At 41.5% G+C, this 18,978-nt stretch overlaps 1 protein-coding gene across 5 annotated transcripts in view; it reads left to right on the top strand.

Moving 5' to 3' along the window:
* TPD52L1 (TPD52 like 1) overlaps positions 1 to 18,978 on the top strand; it is a 93,801-nt gene that overhangs the window by 43,315 nt on the left and 31,508 nt on the right. For 4 of the 5 annotated variants that reach the window (XM_027551070.1, XM_027551072.1, XM_027551071.1 and 1 more), the window contains exon 2: positions 17,137 to 17,252. In XM_027551070.1, coding sequence (XP_027406871.1) covers positions 17,137 to 17,252 — 116 coding nt within the window. Of the gene's footprint in view, positions 1 to 15,238; positions 15,261 to 17,136; positions 17,253 to 18,978 lie in introns of those variants that run through there. The other variant, XM_027551073.1, reaches the window with a different exon arrangement.

The raw sequence follows: 18,978 nt of genomic DNA, 5'->3' as shown, positions 1-18,978 counted from the left end.
CGCATGCCACAGGGTGTGGCCAATATGTAAGTAAATAAATGAATATTTAACAAATAATAATAAAGTAAAATAAAATCTGGACCCCTTTTGCCCAGGTCCATTTTGCTCAGCTTGTGTAAGTTTTCTCTGTGCATGTTCCTTTACCAACTCTTTATTTGAAATGAAAATCACCATTCACAATTCAAAAGTTTGCATTGTCTCCCACTGGGGCCAAAGATGTAGACTGAAATGAGTTATTTAATGGTTTATACCTATACTGTATATATGCTCTCCTTGTGGTGATAACATTGACACAATTTAAAAGACTCATCTATTCTTTTTACTCCTACATATTTTAAAAGTCTATCTCCCCCCCCCCCCAAAATAGGCTATGATTTTGGATTGCAGTTTGTAAGAACTGGCAACTCTCTTGCTCAGAAAGATTCCCTGATTCAGTAATTGTTCTTGTCTTTTCTATTTTCTTGGTGATTTTTGACCAGAGGTTCCAATCATTCTCCTATTATATGCTACAACTGTGCTAAGTGCTGAAGATTCAGACACAATGAAGACAGAGTCTGTATTCTCAAAGAGTTCTTGCTGCTGCTGCTGCTGCTAAGTCGCTTCAGTTGTGTCCGACTCTGTGCGACCCCATAGATGGCAGCCCACCAGGCTTCCCTTCCCTGGGATTCTCCAGGCAAGAACACTGGAGTGGGTTGCCATTTCCTTCTCCAATGCATGAAAGTGAAAAGTGAAAGTGAAGTCGCTCAGTCGTGTCCGACTCTTAGCGACCCCATGGACTGCAGCCTTCCAGGTTCCTCCGTCCATGGGATTTTCCAGGCAAGAGTACTGGAGTGGGGTGCCAAGTTCTTAGGTAAGGACTAATAAACCCGGAAGTCCGTGTAATGAGTGCTGGAGCAGAACCAGTCAGAACAGATAAGACACATACATGAGGAAGCAGTTAATTCAGGGAAAAGCTTCACAGTGTGGGTGCCATTTGGCCTGGGCTTCCCTGGTGGCTCAGACGGTAAAGTATCTGCCTGCAATGTGGGAGACCCAAGTTCAATCCCCGGGTTGGGAAGATTCCCTGGAGAAGGGAATGGCAACCCACTCCAGTATCCTTGCCTGGAGAATCCTGTGAACAAAGGAGCCTGTTTGGCTACTGTCCATGGGATTACAAAGAGTCATACGTGATTTAGCGACTGACAGTTTCACTTTCTTTCACTTTTTGAGGTTGAAGGACTTCCCAGGTGACGCCAGTGGTAAAGAACCTACCTGCCACTGCAGGAGACATAAGAGACACGGATTCAATCCCTAGGTTGGGAAGATCCCCTGGAGGAGGGCATGGCAACCCACTCCAGTATTCTTGCTTAGAGAATCCCATTGACAGAGGAGCCTGGAGGGTTACTGTCCATAGCATCGCAAAGAGTTGGACGTCACTGAAGCGACTTAGCGGAGGCAGGCTGAGGATGAAGCAGTGTTGAACGCATGAAGGGAAGGGTATGACTTGCCAAAGAGCAGCGTGAGTAGAGGATTGGGAGCTGAGATTGCCCAGTTCTCTGAGAATGGCTGATGAGCTGATGCAGGTGGAGAGCAGGCTGCCTGATAAAGACTCTCAAAGGGCTCAGTGTAGAGGGGCTCTGTCCAGTCTTGATGCTCTGCTAAGATGGTTATACTTTATTCTGCATCTAGTAAAGAGCCATCAAAGGCTCTCTGGTGATGTTATAGACCAGCTTATCCTTAGGTGAGCTAAGTATGATGTAGGAGCCCCAAGGAACCCAACTAGAATGATAGGGACTTTTTTTCTTAATATATATCTATTATAGAAAATTTGAAGAATATAGAAAAGAGGAAATAAATTAAAAAGTCACCTATAAATCCACTTCCCAGTAATACTCATTTTAAAGATTTTTGTGGATTTCCTCCATATAATATTTTCCTCTGCATAGAAAATATATGCATTTTACATAAAATTTGTTTTAAAATTTCAAACTACAGTTTTATATGTTTTAAAATTAGCATGATATTTTGAGCTTTTAATGTTATCATTGTTTTTCTGGAAAATTGGTGTTTTACAATGCAAAATGTTTGTTTTTAACAGACTTATCATAAAGTGTAAAAATAATCCTCCATTTTTTTGACATTTAACATTTCACTTTTTTGTTGTTAGTTTTCAATATTTGTCTTTAAGAGAGTTTGCTGAACATACCAGTTAGTATTGTTAAAAATAACACATCAGTGATATTGTATAATTTTTCATTGATTCCACTGAAACAAGATAATAAATGTTGTTTGTTCTGAATGGAAATGAGGCGTTTGCTTTGATGATAGTGAGAGTAATTTGAGTTAGACATTAGAAAAGACTTTCTTACTCTAACAATGGGATACATATTTGTAACCATGGGACTCCTGAACCTATAGTCTCATTTTCTGGATAATTTAGAAGATAAATAGCCAGGACCTAAGTACTTATCTTTCTTACCTGAATTGACTAGGATAGGTAGTGTCTTATATATATATTTATAGTTTTGTTATCTTTTTAAATTTTACTTATCTATAATTTTGAAATTATAAAATGCAAATTTTGAGAAATTTTAACAGTTACATACTATGTTAGTCCATTCAGGCTACCATGACAAAAATGCCATAGACTCAGTGGCTTAAACAACAGAAATATATTTATCACACTTCTGGAGGCTAGAAAGTCCAAGATCAAGGTACCAGCAGATTCTGTGTCTGGTGGGAATCCACTTCCTGGTTCATAGACGGCCATCTTTTTGCTATGTCTTCACATGGTGGAAGGGGGCGAGAACTCTCAGGGGTCTCTTTTATAAGGGCACTAATCCCATTCATGAGGCCTCCATCCTCATTATCTAGAAGTGTTAGTCACTCAGTCATGTCCAACTCTTTGTGACCCCATAGACTGTAGCCTGCCAGGCTCCTCTGTCCAGGCAAGAATACTGGCATGGGTTGCTATTTCCTTCTCAAGGGGATCTTCCCCACCTAGGAATTGAACCTGGGTCTCCTGCATTGCAGGCAGCTTCTTTACCATTTGAGCCATGAGGGAAGCCCTCATGACCTAATCCCTTCCCAAAGACCCCACCTCCTAATATCATCACATTGGAAATTATTATTTCAACATGTGAATTTAGGGGGACCACGAACATCCAGTCAATTACATATACTTATTGTAACCAGCCAGGTAATGCAGAGGTATGTCGAACAGTTAATCTTTTCCCTGTCCAATCTCACCCTTTTGCAATAAATAGCATTAATGATTTGGTGTGTATTTTTTCTCACATTTCTCAGTACACTTAGAAACACACGGACATTCATGTTCACATATAAAAGGTATTTCTGTTGAGCAGAGTACTGTGTGCTGGATATTTATCCCAAGGGAGCAAAACACCACACACCAATACCAGGAGAGAACTTTAAACACTCTTGTCCATTGTATATTGATATTGGAGTTACCAAGGAAAATACAGCAACACAGTCAAGCACTCGATGGAACAGTGCTTTGCTTACATAGAAAGAGAGAAAGATCAGCTTCATTAGTGTGCCTAGGTCCCTCAGGACTAGCAAGTCCCCTCCCTCACCCAGGTAGACAAGGGCAATGGATCTTACTTACCCCTCTCCTTTCTACCACCATCAGCAATGGAGAGGAATGATCCCAACCCCACCCGTGTGGAGTCTGAAATACTGAAAGTAGGGTGTGCTTGGAAGCCATTGCCACATGCTTAAGCAGAGCAAAAAAGCACCCACTAAGCCTGAGATAAGGAAAGAGATTCCCTTACGAGGTGATAAACCCCGCAGAGGCCATGTGGGCTCTTTATCTCTTGGTATGAAATATCCCAGGCCCAAGGCCCTTTCTTATTCTGCCAGATGGAGGTCTGAAGACCTCATTCTTGAGACTGCCTTTCCCAACAGTTTTTATTCTTCTTCGCAAATGGGTCATAGGCAAACATGACTTGGCAATTTGCTTTAACACATTTAACAACATACAGTGAACCTTCCTCCTGGTCCATGCATGTCGATCCAATTCATTATTTTTAATAACTGAAAAATAGTACTCTGTGCGACTGTCCTGTGCTTGTCTCTGACATTTCTATACTAATGAGCACCCAGGTTTTTTTTTTGTTTGTTTTCTACAGCTGCCAACAATGCTGCTGTAAATATTTAATACCTGTTTTCTTAAGTCTTCTTTTTCTTCTGTAAGATTGATTCGCAGAAGTGGGAGGGCAGGGTCAGAGGGGCTCTCAATCAGTTGTCACAGTCTGGAAGTGAGTGACGTGGAGGAAGACCACGTAAGGTTGTTTCTCTACAACCTTATCAGCACAGGCTGTGCTCCCACATTCGCATTTTTGCTAATCTCTTAGATGAAAAATCATATGATTTTTTCAATTTTAATTTGCATTTTCCTTCTTACCAGTAAGGTTATATTTTCATATTTTATTTAGCCATTGCATTTTCTTGTATTTAACTTGCCTTTGTGCATGCTAAATCGCTTCAGCTGACTCTTTGCGACCCTGCAGACTATAGCCTGCCTGGCTCCTCTGTCCATGGGATTCTCCATACTGGAGCAGGTTGCCATGCTCTCCTCCAGGGGATCTTCCCGACTCAGGGAATCAAATCCCCATCGCTTCTGTCTCCTGCATTGGCAGGCGGGTTCTTTACCACTAGTGCCACCCAGGAAGCCCTAGACTTTCCTAGTTCTTGCATATTTTATTTCTGCTAAAGATTTCGTGATTCAGAAACACCTCTTTCTAGCTCCTTTAACATTTATTTTCCTTCTCAGATTTCAGGAGAACAGAGATTTTTCTCCTGGACATTGTCAATGGCAGCTATTTGAAATGCTAAAGTTTTAATAAGTGAAACTGGATAAATGTGAATGCTATTGAACTGATTGTTTAACGTAAAGGGAAGACTGCCTATACCTCTGACCAATGCTTTTTAAATGATCAGGCCTTGGAGTCAGACTGTGGTACCTGTAGCTGATGATTTAAGAAGAAAGAGGGGAGAGGAAGGGAGACCAAGAGGAGTGATTTCTTTTTTAAAAAATGAGTGTTAATTTTTGTTGATGAGTTTGGATCCAGGATAGTTTATTACCCTGGGATTTTCATGTAATAGAAAAGAGAACATCTCCCTTCTTATTCAAGGCAAAAATCTGAGGCTGGGTGTTAAATTTGGAGGATTTATCTTTTGTCAATTTTGATTTCTTTTTTCCAAATTCCAAGAGAGGCAAACTTGAATATGTATGTATGGGGCTGGGGGTTGTGAAATGAGGATGGGGATGCAAAAGAAAAGGATGGTTTAAAGGTTTAGATGGTCTACCTATTTGGGGTTTGTCTATACACACTCCTGCAATAGTTTTATTTTTCTGCATCAGTGTAGGAGTTTATTCAGAGAAGGAAGTTCCTAGAGTCTGTCCCACAGGAAGATTAGCTATTTTTGTTTTTCCACAACTATTTGTTTGTTTTTTTAGTCACAAATTTGTGGCTGCTGTGTTTTTATGACTGTGTTTTGGGGTTGCTTTGGTCTGAGTTGCAGATTTATCCACCACGCATCTATTTTGTGTGTGTTGAATTGTGCCTTTCAAGACCAGCAAACGATGGTTTGAAATGGGAAACGTATTCTAAGTGCCTTAATCTTATACTTGAAACACAGGCCATTGGAGAGCCAAGATGATTCACAATAAATATTTTATGTCTTTTCATTGAAAATTGACTTAATGTTTTTCTCCGTGGTTTGGAGTGTGTTCACTTGAAATGCTTGTAAGCAACAGAAGCCATTGGTGTGAATAGGGCCATGTGACTGCAGGTGAGGCATAAAAGCTCAGGTCTGCATGGCTCAGATGCATTGTGATGCATGGTGGTCCCACGGGAGTGACATTCAGAAACAGCCCCTGGCAGAACGCATCTACCACATCAACTGTAAGGAACTTAAGCTTCTCTGTTGCTGGCTTTCATTTCAGAAAACCTGACTAACGTCTTATGCCTGTTCCCTTAACCCACTTTTAAACATTTTTTTTTAACTCTTTTCCTACAGTTATCTTTTATCGATATATTCTAAAGAACATAAATTACCACTGATGTTGGAAAGTATAATACAACTATGTCCCGGGTGACAGGAAGAGAACCTTTCTACCACAAATGTTGCTGTTGTTCAGTCGCTCAGTCATGTCCGACTCTTTGCAGCCCCATGGACTGCAGCACATCAGGCTTCCCTGTCCATCACTATCTCCTGGAGTTTGCTCAGACTCATGTCCATTGAGTTGATGATGCCTTCCGCCATGTAATGCTCTGTCATCCCCTTCTCCTGCCTTCAATCTTTCCCAGCATCACGGTCTTTTTCAGTGATTTGGCTCTTCTCATCAGGTGGCCAAAGTCCTGAGTATATGTCTGTTTTCAGTTTGTGGGGATGTTGGGTAAGATCCTTCTGTGGGTGTGTTCTGTTACCAAATGGAGTTAACTTTCCTGGGTCACCCATCATGTCTTAAGGATCCTAATTCATCTTAATCTTTCTCATTTTACTTGTATCTTTTTCAAGGAAGTAGAAACTCAGAATTGTTTTATCTGCAATTATAGAGGTATAAACTCAGGCAGAACATTGATAGAATGAAAGCTAGCCTCAGGTTTAACTTAGTTTTTGAGGGGACTAAATGCAGTAACAGAAATGGAGTGCTGGTACCAGGGCAGCTGATATATTGATGTGTGTTGATTGTTACTTCTCTGCCATGTTACTTACCATTTTTGTCAACGGCCATCACGCTGGTTGTAAGTCTTTTTCATCTTATTGTCAACACCACAGAAAGATAGGTGTTCTCCTGACTGAACATTGGATTTAATGTATAGGCATTTGAATAGCACATATGTAAGGTCATGATAGCTAATTAAATTATTCCACAGGTATTTATGGAGTACCAAATTTTGAGTGAATAAAGTACCTCAGAATCTAATGGAGGAGAAAGACAATGAATCATACAGTTAAAATATGGCATAAGTGCTAAACATCTTGATGTCATCGAACTCTCTGTGTCTATCCCAGTGCTTACCAAATAATCCTTTGCTGTTCATTTGGTTTCTCAAATAGATATTGTTTTGAGAAAGCGAAGAGCACAGACTTTCCCGTTAGAAATTTGATGTACTTGACAATCTCCCAGAAAATCTGTTAGTAAAAGCTATCATCTAAGAGGGGGATTACCACAGTGTGAAATAGTGACATAAAATATCTGGACCTAAGAAAAACCTCAGATGACAGTTTGGAATCTGATATCACTCAAATATGCAGCCAAGCAGGTGATCCCAGCCTGAATGGCCAGCTAGTCTTTCACAATAATAATGGCCAGCTAGTCTTTCACACTGTACTTAATGCAATGACAATTCCTATAGTTAGCTCAGTAAAATGATGCCACAAAGCAAGCCACTCACATGGGCCTGGGCAGTGGCACTGTAGCCATAGGGTGAACAAGGCCTGTCTATCCTCAAGTGCCTGCAGTTTTCAGAGCCTTCAGGAGCACCCTGAAGATGTGGGTTGGCTGGGAGCCCAGAGGAGCCTGGGGTAAACGGGGCCAGTTCATGCCATCTGGGATTCTTATCCTGGGAGCTGAGTAAGAGCCCTGGTCAGACTTTAGTCACAGAAATGATCATTTAGGTTTAAGTGCATCTTGGATTGATCTGAGCTCCTTGAAGATAGGCTGCCCTTCGGGGCTGGGAAATGCTTGTGTAAGCACTGAAGTGAAGTGAAGTGAAGTCGCTCAGTCATGTCCGACTCTTTGCGACCCCGTGGACTGTAGCCTACCAGGCTCCTCTGTCCATGGGATTCTCCAGGCAAGAGTACTGGAGTGGGCTGCCATGTCCTTCTCCAGGGGATCTTCCCAACCCACAGGTCGAACCCGGGTCTCCCACATTGGAGGCAGACGCTTTAACCTCTGAGCCACCAGGGAAGCCGCTGGATGCCATATACTTTCTGCTAACTTTAATTCTGTTGAATTTTGGTGACCTCATCAATACCCAATGCAAAGGTATGTTTTCTTACACAATCAGAAGACAGCCACCTTGTACATATGCATGAGTGAGAAATGGAAGGAAATGTTTCCATACTTATGTTGATCTGTATCTGTAGTAGCATGTCACTTCCATCTCTAGCCAAAGTTAAATTTTGATCAGTCATAAATTTTTCTTTAGAGATGAATACATTTTAACTAGCATTTAACTGTGTGGGTTATCACCTAAATAGCATATTTTTTTTAAAAGCAGAAAGATGGAGTATAAGAATTTAATTTAGTCTTCTACAACCTCAGAAGCATCTTTAGATAAAATACTTAGTAAAAAGCATAAAGTCTTCCTTTAGTTAGCTGATTAGTAACTCTCAGGCTAAGCATTACAGAGATGACTTGTTTTAGTTACATTATTAAATGACACCAAGCTTTAGAAAACAATGCTATTAATAGTGATGATTCATGTGTTCTTCATATTTTCAGAAGGACACTAAACTTTTGCAAGACAGTGTCTGAAAAGTTTTCTTCATAAACTTGTTTAACTATAACTATAGTGATATATAGTATTGTGTGTTTTACTGCAATTTATAATGCAAATTATACTGTAGCTTATACTCTATATATGCTATTTAGTAGCAATATGTAGAGCAGTATATATCATAAAATGTAGAGAAAGCAAAAAGGCAACATTTTAGATTAATTTAAGGCACACAACACATTAGCTTATTTTCCTAGTGTTGTTGGCAACTTGGTAGGATCCTCAGAAGAGAAACTGAAGAGGAAGGGGAGAGAGAATTGGGAGAAAGATGGGGTGGTATGAAAACAGGAATGACTAGAATATGACTGAGGGACATAGCATGTGACGGCCTGTTGGGTTTTGAAGCATTGGTGGGAAAACCTTAGGTAAGCTAGTTGGAATCATCACTTGTAGACTGCTGTAGATGGTTTTGAATGCTAGTATTAGAATTTTCAAATTTAGTTTAGGAACAAATCTCATCCACTTAATGTTTTTTAAACTAGTTTTGACATGATGAGAGTATTGTGTTCAAAATATTAATTTGAGTGTTGTGTAGGTTGAGTTGTGGAGAAAGCCACTGAAAGCAAGGAGATAAAATTTAGCTGAGATTTAAATACTTTTGAGTGTGTAGTGATAAAAGCCTAAATCACAGTAAGCAGTAGGCACAGCAAGCAATATTGGGTTGTAGCAGTGAAACTTCAAAAGGATAGAAAAATATGACGGATAATGAAGAGATATGCAAAGGGCATCGAGAAGACTTGATAGGATGTAGGAAACAAGCTTATGGTTATCAAAGGGGAAAGTGGGTGGGGAAGGATAAAACAGGAGTTTGGGACTAGCAGATACAAACTACTATATATAAAATAGACAGACAACAAGGTCCTACTATATAGCACAGGGAGCTGTAGTCAGTATCCCATAAGAAACCTTAATGGAAAAGAATATGAAAAATCTATACATATATATATATGGCATCCGGTCCCATCACTTCATGGGAAATAGATGGGGAAACAGTGGAAACAGTGTCAGACTTTATTTTTCTGGGCTCCAAAATCACTGCAGATGGTGACTGCAGCCATGAAATTAAAAGACACTTACTCCTTGGAAGGAAAGTTATGACCAACCTAGATAGCATATTCAAAAGGAGAGACATTACTTTGCCAACAAAGGTTCATCAAGTCAAGGCTATGGTTTTTCCTGTGGTCATGTATGGATGTGAGTTGGACTGTGAAGAAGGCTGAGCGCCGAAGAATTGATGCTTTTGAACTGTGGTGTTGGAGAAGACTCACCGGGTGGAGAGTCCCTTGGACTGCAAGGAGATCCAACCAGTCCATTCTGAAGGAGATCAGCCCTGGGATTTCTTTGGAAGGAATGATGCTGAAGCTGAAACTCCAGTACTTTGGCCACCTCATGCAAAGAATTGACTCATTGGAAAAGACTCTGATGCTGGGAGGGATTGGGGGCAGGAGAAGAAGGGGACGACAGAGGATGAGATGGCTGGATGGCATCACTGACTCAATGGACATGAGTCTGAGTGAACTCCAGGAGTTGGTGATAGACAGGGAGGCCTGGCGTGCTGCGATTCAAGGGGCTGCAAAGAGTCGGACACGACTGAGCGACTGAACTGAACTGAACTGATACTTCAGTGAACAAAAAGAAGAGTTGATAGCTTGGTTTTCTATTCTAGGGTATTGGTTCAATAAGCATTCATTAAGCAACTCCTATACAAGAGGGTTTGGGAGATGAAAGCCCACCCTGGATTTTTTCCAGTGTTGGATGGTGGTGAGGCTGCATATGTTACAGCTACAGACTGTCATAGGCGACAGTCGGGGTTTATGTCTCACCCCTGCTCTCAAAGGCTGGAGATAGGTTACCCCCACCCAGTTCTGTCCTGCCTCAGGGCTCAGGCCTTGGTTTTAGGACATGGCAGTGCAGAGGCCTCACTGTACTGCTGTTAACATTTGAGGCCTCTCCCGAGACTACAAGGTGGTGCCTAAGAAACAATATTTTGGCTTCTTTGTGGAAGATTTAGTGAATCCTGTGGAAAGGATTCCAATGAATAAATTTGTTTTATAGCTTTAATTTCTGCCCTTCTCAAATTAATATGTATTAGGGGCTTTGTTCACTTAAAGATAATCATAAATCCAACAGGATTGATATTAGCTCAGTTGTTTTTCCCTTAGGGAATAAGTGGAGATACTTTGAAGTTTTATGTTAAAAGAATGCCTAAAGCTATTTTTACCAAACATCCTAAAGAAAATGTGATTAAGTAATAAATATTGCAGTCTTAAATTTATTATTTAAAACATGGTTAATTTTCATTTGAGCTATTTTATTGAATTCTTTTTTAAGTCCTTAGGATAGCTGTGTGTTGTTTTTGAAAATATACACTATTCTTCTTTGTTAGGCTAAATTTGTTTATTTCTGAATATTGGTGCAAACACACACATACCAGCAAGACTATTTTGCTTTTTAAGAGAAATTCTGTAACTTTTCTGTATATGCCAGCAATTCAGGATATGATCACTCAACTGAAATCACAGTTCATAGTCATTTTAACTCATAGCTGTCTATACTGTTTCAATCATATACATGAAGCCACAACCTAATCCACTGACTCTTGAGAGTCCCTTGGACAACAAAGAGATCCAACCAGTCCATCCTAAAGGAAATCAACCCTGAATATTCATTAGAAGGACTGATGCTGAAGTTGAAGCTCCAATACTTTGGCCACCTGATGCAAAGAGCTGACTCATTGGAAAAAACCCTGATGCTGGGAAAAATTGAGGGCAAAGGAGAAGGGGAAGGCAGAGGATGAGATGTTTGGATGGCATCACCAACTCAATGGACATGAGTTCGAGGAAACTCAGGGAGATAGTGATGGACAGAGAAGCCTGGCGTGCTACAGTTCATGGGGTCGCAAAGAGTCGGACATGGCTTAGTGACTGAACAACAACAGCAATTCATTGGAGCATTTGACAAAGATGCATTAAAAGTGTGCTGATGCCAGTGGCTGATTTCATTTCAAGACTAGAGGGGAGATATTTTAATCCAGAGCTCACTCTTGATTTGTGTTTACCAACATTTTGTTTACTATTCTTCAAATGGCTGTGAGATATAGAAGGGTTAGGAGTCAGACTAGCCTAAATTAGAGCCCAGTGACTTGTGACTGAGCCAGACTCCCAACCCAGGTCCTATGAGTGAGAGACCCCATTAGCAATGGCTGAGACCAGCCCACAATGACTTCTCAGTTGGATCTGGTTCAGTTTGTTGTCATTCAGCCCCATATGTGGGACTGACCCATCTGAGTCATTACCGGCCAGTGGTAGATACAGTGAAAGCAGGAAGATGCTAGCACTGGACAGGTATTTAGAGACCTACCTGCTTCCCCAGGATGTCACCTCGCCAAGGCAGAAGCATGAATCCTGCAGTAGAGTCAGACCTGTAGATATTTGTTACTTTTATTAAAACGAATCTGTATATTTTGTTGCATGTACTAAATGAAAGGAAATCAATCCCAAATATTCATTAGAAGGACTGATGCTGAAGCTCCAATACCTTTGTCATCTGATGTGAAGAGCGGACTCATTGGAAAAGACCCTGATGCTGGGAAGGATTGAAGACAGGAGGAGAAGGGGACAACAGAGGACTAGATGATTGGGTGGCATCACCAACTCAATGGACGTGAGTTTGAGCAAACTCTGGGAGTTGGTGAAGAACAGGGAAGCCTGGCGTGCTGTAGTCCATAGGGTCGCAAAGAGCTGGACATGACTGAGTGACTGAACAACAATTAAATGAAAGTAAAACGGTCATCTTTGTGTGCAAAGTACTCCACAGCAGGACCACAAGATTTATTCACACTACATCTTGGTGTACATACAAGTGCTCCATTTTGTTTTTTAAACCTATCCCTGATCTATACCTGTATCCCTACCACCCCTGGGCTTTGGATAGTGTGGAAGAAGAAGTGGTTTAGTCCATTCCAGTACAATCATTTTTAAAGCCCCTTTAAGTAATACTCAATTTCTCAGTAAAAGTACCCTTGAGCTCAGAATTCTCCTTTTATAGCTGCCCTTTCCCTTGTCCCAGCTAAGTGGGTGGCTAGTATATGGAAGCAGGAAGGGCCCATGTAGTGCCTTGTATTCTGCACTGGCTCTTTGGGCAGCTGGGACCATGAAGTCTTCTGCTGCTGCTGTTTCCTGCAGATATTGCTTGTGATCTTGTCTTCCTCACCTGAGTTTGGGCCCAGTAGCCCTTCCAGGCTGATTCAGCCTCACTTTGGCACTCACTGGTGTCAGATCTCTCTACCTTCTCCATCCAGACCTCTGGCCAGAGCCAGGACCCTCCACTCCGGCTGCAGGACCCCCACCCCTGGCCAAGGTGGCAAGTTTCTCCCTAAGTACGACAGGTATTCTGGATCCCATGCGTGGTTACCTGACTGCAGAAGATTGAATTAGGAAACTAAACACCAGGGGTCAATCTGCCCCACCACCCAGCACCTGACCAGTTTACAGAGATGTGGCTGCATTCCAGGTTGGTATGGGACAATCTGAAACATTTATTTTTTCTAGACATCTCACCCCAAAATAAAAGGAGAGTGGGGGCAGTCTTCCTGTATCAGTCAGGGACCAGGAAAGAACTTGATGGATGGCATGCTCAAAGAAGGTGCCTGATTTAAAAGGGTTTAATGAAGGAACTATTAGAAAGATAGGAAGGATTAAGGGAAACGAACAGGGGATGTTGTAGTTCTTCAGAATGACAGCAGCAGGAAATCAATACAGTCCCTAAGCTGGAGGAGAGGTCAGGGTTCTAGGAACTAGACGAGAGCTGAGCTGTAGAAGAAAACTGCCTGACAAAAGCTGTAGTCTTTGGTGGTGAAAAGCTGATTCAGTGTTTTGATATACTGAGCCACCTCATTGGAAGAGACCCTGATGCTGGGAAAGACTGAGAGCAGCAGGAGAAGGAGACAACAGAGGATGAGATGGTTGGATGGCATCACCGACTCAATGGACATGAGTTTGGGCACACTCTGGGAGACGAAGGGCGGGGAAGCCTGGCGTGCTGCAGTCCATGGGGTCACGCAGAGTCGGACACGACTGAGTGACTGAACAACAAATACTCCATTTAAAATTATTATAAAAATATTGGCTGTGCTTTACAATATATCCTTGTATCTTATTTATTTCAGATAGTAGTTTGTCTCTCTTAATCCTCTACCCCTATGTTTTCCCTTGCCGATCCTTCTTCCCACTGGTAACCAACAGTTTGTTCTTTATGTCTGTGAGGCTGTTTCTGTTTTATTTGTTTGTTTTATTTTTTTAGATTCTACATCAAAATGATAACAAACAGCATTTGTCTTTCTCTGTCTGACTTATTTCACTAAGCATAATACCCTCTGGGTCCATCCACCTGTTGCAATGTCTTCTTTATTCTTTCATTTGTTGAGGGACCCTTAGACTGCATCCATATCTTGGTTATTATAAATAATTCTGCTATGAATATTGGGGTACATATATCTTTTCAAATCAGTGCTTTTGTTTTCTTTGGGTAAACATGCATAAGTGAAATTGATGGCTCATACAGTAAATCCTATTTTTGGCTTTTTGAAGAACCTCCATACTGGCTTTCCATAATGGCTGCACCAATTTACATTCCCACTAACAGTGCACAAAGATTCCCTTTTCTCCTCACCATCATTTGTTATTTGTGGTCTTTTTGACAATAGCCATTCTGACAAGTGTGAGGTGATACCTCATTCTTCATCTTATCCCTCCTTTCTTTCAAGATTTTCCCTTTTTTGTGTATCTTAAGAAATACTTTCTTACCTACTGCTGCTGCTGCTAAGTCACTTCAGTCATGTCCGACTCTGTGTGACCCCATAGACAGCAGCCCACCAGGCTCCCCCGTCCCTGGGATTCTTAAGGCAAGAACACTGGAGTGGGTTGCCATTTCCTTCTCCAATGCATGAAAGTGAAAAGTGGAAGTGAAGCTGCTCAGTCGTGTTCGACTCTTCGAGACCCCATGGACTGCAGCCCACCAGGCTCCTCTGTCCGTGGGATTTTCCAGGCAAGAGTACTGGAGTGGGGTGCCATTACCTTCTCTGCCTTTCTTACATAGAAGTCCATAAATATGAAGTCCCATGTTGTCTTGTAAAATATTTATAATTTAATATTGGTGAATGGTGTGAAGGTGTCCCATTTTTTTTTTAATATGGGTAACAAGTTATTCCAGTAGAATGTATTGTATGACCTCCCTTTATGTGGAGAAGTATAAATGCCAGTGCTGTCATAATTCATGTCATAAATAAAGCTTCCCTATATGTGTGTACCTGTGTCCTATGCCCCTAGAGAACAATGCATTTGCATTGGCCAGATGCTGACAAACTCCATAGGGAACCTCTTTATTTTTTTGCTAATAAAGCATTTTGCTCACATGACAAGTCAGAAGTCCCTCAACAATCTGTGGCACAATGGTGTCACCAAGAACCCAGGCACTTCCCACACCCCTTACCAAGAGTCTGTGTGGTCATGATGTTTCCTCACTGCTGCAGCTGTTCTAGGCTTCATATCTGTATATTTCCATTACCAAAGTCAAAAATAGTTTTATTTAATACCTCTAATCTGAAGGTTTGTTTGTAGTGATGCTTCCAGTGGAGGTGATGGAATTCCAGTTGAGCTATTTCAAATCCTAAAGATGATGCTGTGAAAGTGCTGCACTCAATATGCCAGCAATTTAGAAAACTCAGCAGTGGCCACAGGACTGGAAAAGGTCAGTTTTCATTCCAGTCTCAAAGAAAGGCAATGCCAAAGAGTTTTCAAACAACCACACAATTGCACTCATCTCACACGCTAGCAAAGTAATGCTCAAAATTCTCCAAGCCAGGCTTCAACAGTATGTGAACCATGAACTTCTAGACGTTCAAGCTGGTTTTAGACAAGGCAGAGGAACCAGAGATCAAATTGCCAACATCTGCTGGATCATCGAAAAAGCAAGAGAGTTCCAGAAAAACATCTACTTCTACTTTATTGACTATGCCAAGGCCTTTGACTGTGTGGATCACAACAAACTGTGCAAAATTATTCAAGAAATGGGAATACCAGACCAGATTTCTGCTCCTCAGAAATCTGTATGCAGGTCAAGAAGCAACAGTTAGAACCAGACATGGAACAACAGACTGGTTCCAAATCGGGAAAGGAGTACGTCAAGGCTGTATATTGTCACTCTACTTATTTAACTTATATGCAGAGTGCATCATGCGAAATGCCAGGCTGGATGAAGCACAAGCTGGAATCAAGGTTGCTGGGAGAAATATCAGTAACCTCAGATGTGCAGATGACACCACCCTTATGGCAGAAAGTGAAGAATAACTAAAGAGCCTCTTAATGAAATTGAAAGAGGAGAGTGAAAAGTTGGCTTAAAACTCAACATTCAGAAAACTAAGATCATGGCATCTGGTCCCATCACTTCATGGCAAATAGATGGGGAAACAGTGGAAATAGTGAGAGACATTGTTTTTTGGATTCCAAAATCACTGCAGATGGTGATTGCAGCCATGAAATTAAAAGATGCTTGCTCCTTGGAAGAAAAACTATGACCAACCTAGACAGCATATTAAAAAGCAGAGACATTATTTTGCCAACAAAGGTCCATCTAGTCAATGGTTTTTCCAGTGGTCATGTATGGATGTGAGAGTTGGACTATAAAGAAAGCTGAGTGCCGAAGAATTGATGCTTTTGAACTGTGGTGTTGGAAAAGACTCTTGAGAGACCCTCGGAGTACAAGGAGATCCAACCAGTCCATCCTAAAGGAAATCAGTCATAAGTATCCATTGGAAGGACTGATGCTGAAGCTGAAACTCCAATACTTTGGCCACCTGATGGGAAGAACTGCCTCATTGGAAAAGACCCTGATGCTGGGAAAGATTGAAGGCAGGAGGAGAAGGTGATGACAGAAGGTGAAATGGTTGGATGGCATCTCCAACTCGATGGACATGAGTTTGAGCAAGCTCCAGGAGTTGGTGATGGACAGGGAAGCCTGGCATGCTGCAGTCCACGGAGTCGCAAAGCGTCGGACATGACTAAGGACTGAACTGAACTGAACTGATCTCAATGTTCTTTTGGATCACCTGAGGATGTCATGAATTCTTGGGGGAGGCTCTATTGGTCTGTCCATTCTGTGCTGAGGGTCAAGGCAGGTGATTTGCCTTGTAGATTCCTGTGGGGATGAAGGGTATTTATTTCTAGTTCACCTTACTCTTAGGGTGTAGCCCTGTGGGGACGTAGATTTATGGAGAGGTCTCTTCATAAAATCCTCTCCCTCAATAGTCCTGGGCTTTGTCCCCAGTCATCTGCATCCCAAGGGACAGTGGAAACCGAGGCTGGGATTCATCTCGGTGGCAAATGTAGAACTAATGAAAACTCGTTTGTATCTATAGCTTCCCACTTTCACTTAACTTTGGGCGATTCTTAGTATTCTTCACTTTCTTGGCAGCTCATTACACATTTAGAATGATTTTCTTCTGGAATTTGTAGTTGTTTTTCAGAGAGAGGGTCGATCAGAGTATCTAGTCTTTCAGACTGTGGAACTAGAATTTGGCTAAATTCATTCTTTAAATGACAGTATATTTTACCAATCTTGCCTAAAGGTTTGTTGGAGACCGAACCACTGCAAGGAAGAGATGAAGACGCAATAGCCAGTGCTGACTCCCCTAGCATGCTCTCCGAGGAAGAAAAAGAAGAGTTAAAGGCAGAACTAGTTCAGGTATGCTTAGTGATCTTCTTGTTGCTATGCCTATCTCCGGATTCTCAGCATTATTGTTAGTCTGATGTTGGGTTGGCCAAAAAGTTTGTTTGAGTTTTTCTGTAAGGTTTTATGAAATGGAGGTCCATTTATATGGACCAATATATTGGAACATTTATATGACCAATAAAAGGTCCATATTACAGTAATGTTGTCTTTCATTTAATAAGATTGAATAGGTGTTGAATTGTAAGATAATTCATTTTCTATGGTATTTTGTGGTGCTAATGGTCCATTGCCCAATGGTGACCATAGGAAAACAAATGGTCATGATGCTCAAGCAACAATAAAGAGTTGCAAACATGCACCTCACATTTAGTATCACAATGCTTAAACCTGATGGAATTCCTTCAAGACCTCAGTTTAGATGCCAGCTACCTTTTAAGAGCAGTTGTTGTTTTTGGTCAGCAGCCTAGCTCAACAACTACTTGGAAATGATTTATTTTTATAATGACAAGTCAGTCATGGAAGCAACTGAATTTATTAAATTGATGTGCTGTTTTTCAGAAGAATAGAACTCTGGGGGTGGAGAGGGAACTGTGATGACTTTAGGCTTCGATCTTGTGTAGTTAGGCTTAGATCTTGTGTAGTTGCTCTGAGCATCTGGTCCTAGATTCGGGGAGGCTGCCTGGCTTGTCCTGAAGACAACTCTTAGTTCAAGCCATTTGTCTGTATCACCCACTAGCCCCTCAACAGTTTGCTAAGGAGCGTTTACATTGTAGGAGGAAAGGGCAGGAGAAGGGGAGCTTCTTAAGCAGAAGCAGCAATAGGGCAAGAGGGAAGGGGCCAGTGTTCCTCCCCATTTTGAATCCCTGGCTCAGAGGACAGGAAGCCCCTGGTCCAGTGGGAAGCAGGGCTCCACCTTCCTGCTTTGGCCTCTTCTACTGCTTTAAGTTAAGCTTCACCTTACCCTCACCCCACTTCATTCATCCCAGACTCTCCAAGCTCTAAGGTTCTGATGCTGAGTGTTCATGATAGCTCTTAATAATACTGAAGACATTTCAGGTGCTTTCACAAGACACACCCTAAAATAACTTCATGCTCAAATAAAAGAGCAGCTTGTTCTTCTAGTGCAGCAGAGATTATTTTAGTAAGGACAGTGCCTCGGATCAAATGGCCTAGTTCTTTAGCTGGGTCTGTCTGTGGCCACTGATCCAGAACCACCTTGTTGACTTCACATTGGCCACACCTGCCAGGGTTCATGGACCAGTCAGCCTTGACAGAGAACGTCCTAGCTCCACATTTTCTTAAGGCCTGGAATCCTGGATCATGACTTGTTTGTGTCAGTTTTGGTGTCCAAAAGTTATATTCTACAGACCAGTGTTAGCTAACTGATTCTAAGCCAAAATTTAACTCCTTCACTGCTACCGTCCAAGTTTAAGTTCGTACACAATCTCTGTAACAGACCAAGTTTTATAAAATGACTTGATTTTTCTTTCGGCAGTTACTGATAGACAGATAGGTAGATGGACAGACGGATGGATACACACATACATACATCTATGTTTTGTGCACCTGCATTCTATATTTTCTAAACTTTCAACAATGATCATGTATTACTTTGATAATCGAGAAACAGTAAGCCTTGGTTCTCAGTGGTTGCCCCCATGAATATAAAAACCCAAAGTTTTCACACATTTTTGTCTCATTTGGCCACATTAACGATCCTCCAGTGTGTCTCACTCCT

Source organism: Bos indicus x Bos taurus, chromosome 9, assembly GCF_003369695.1.
Source record: "Bos indicus x Bos taurus breed Angus x Brahman F1 hybrid chromosome 9, Bos_hybrid_MaternalHap_v2.0, whole genome shotgun sequence".
NCBI classification, from domain to species: domain Eukaryota; kingdom Metazoa; phylum Chordata; class Mammalia; order Artiodactyla; family Bovidae; genus Bos; species Bos indicus x Bos taurus.
The sequence above is the reverse complement of the archived record's forward strand: the minus strand, read 5'-3'. Positions and strand labels throughout refer to the sequence as shown.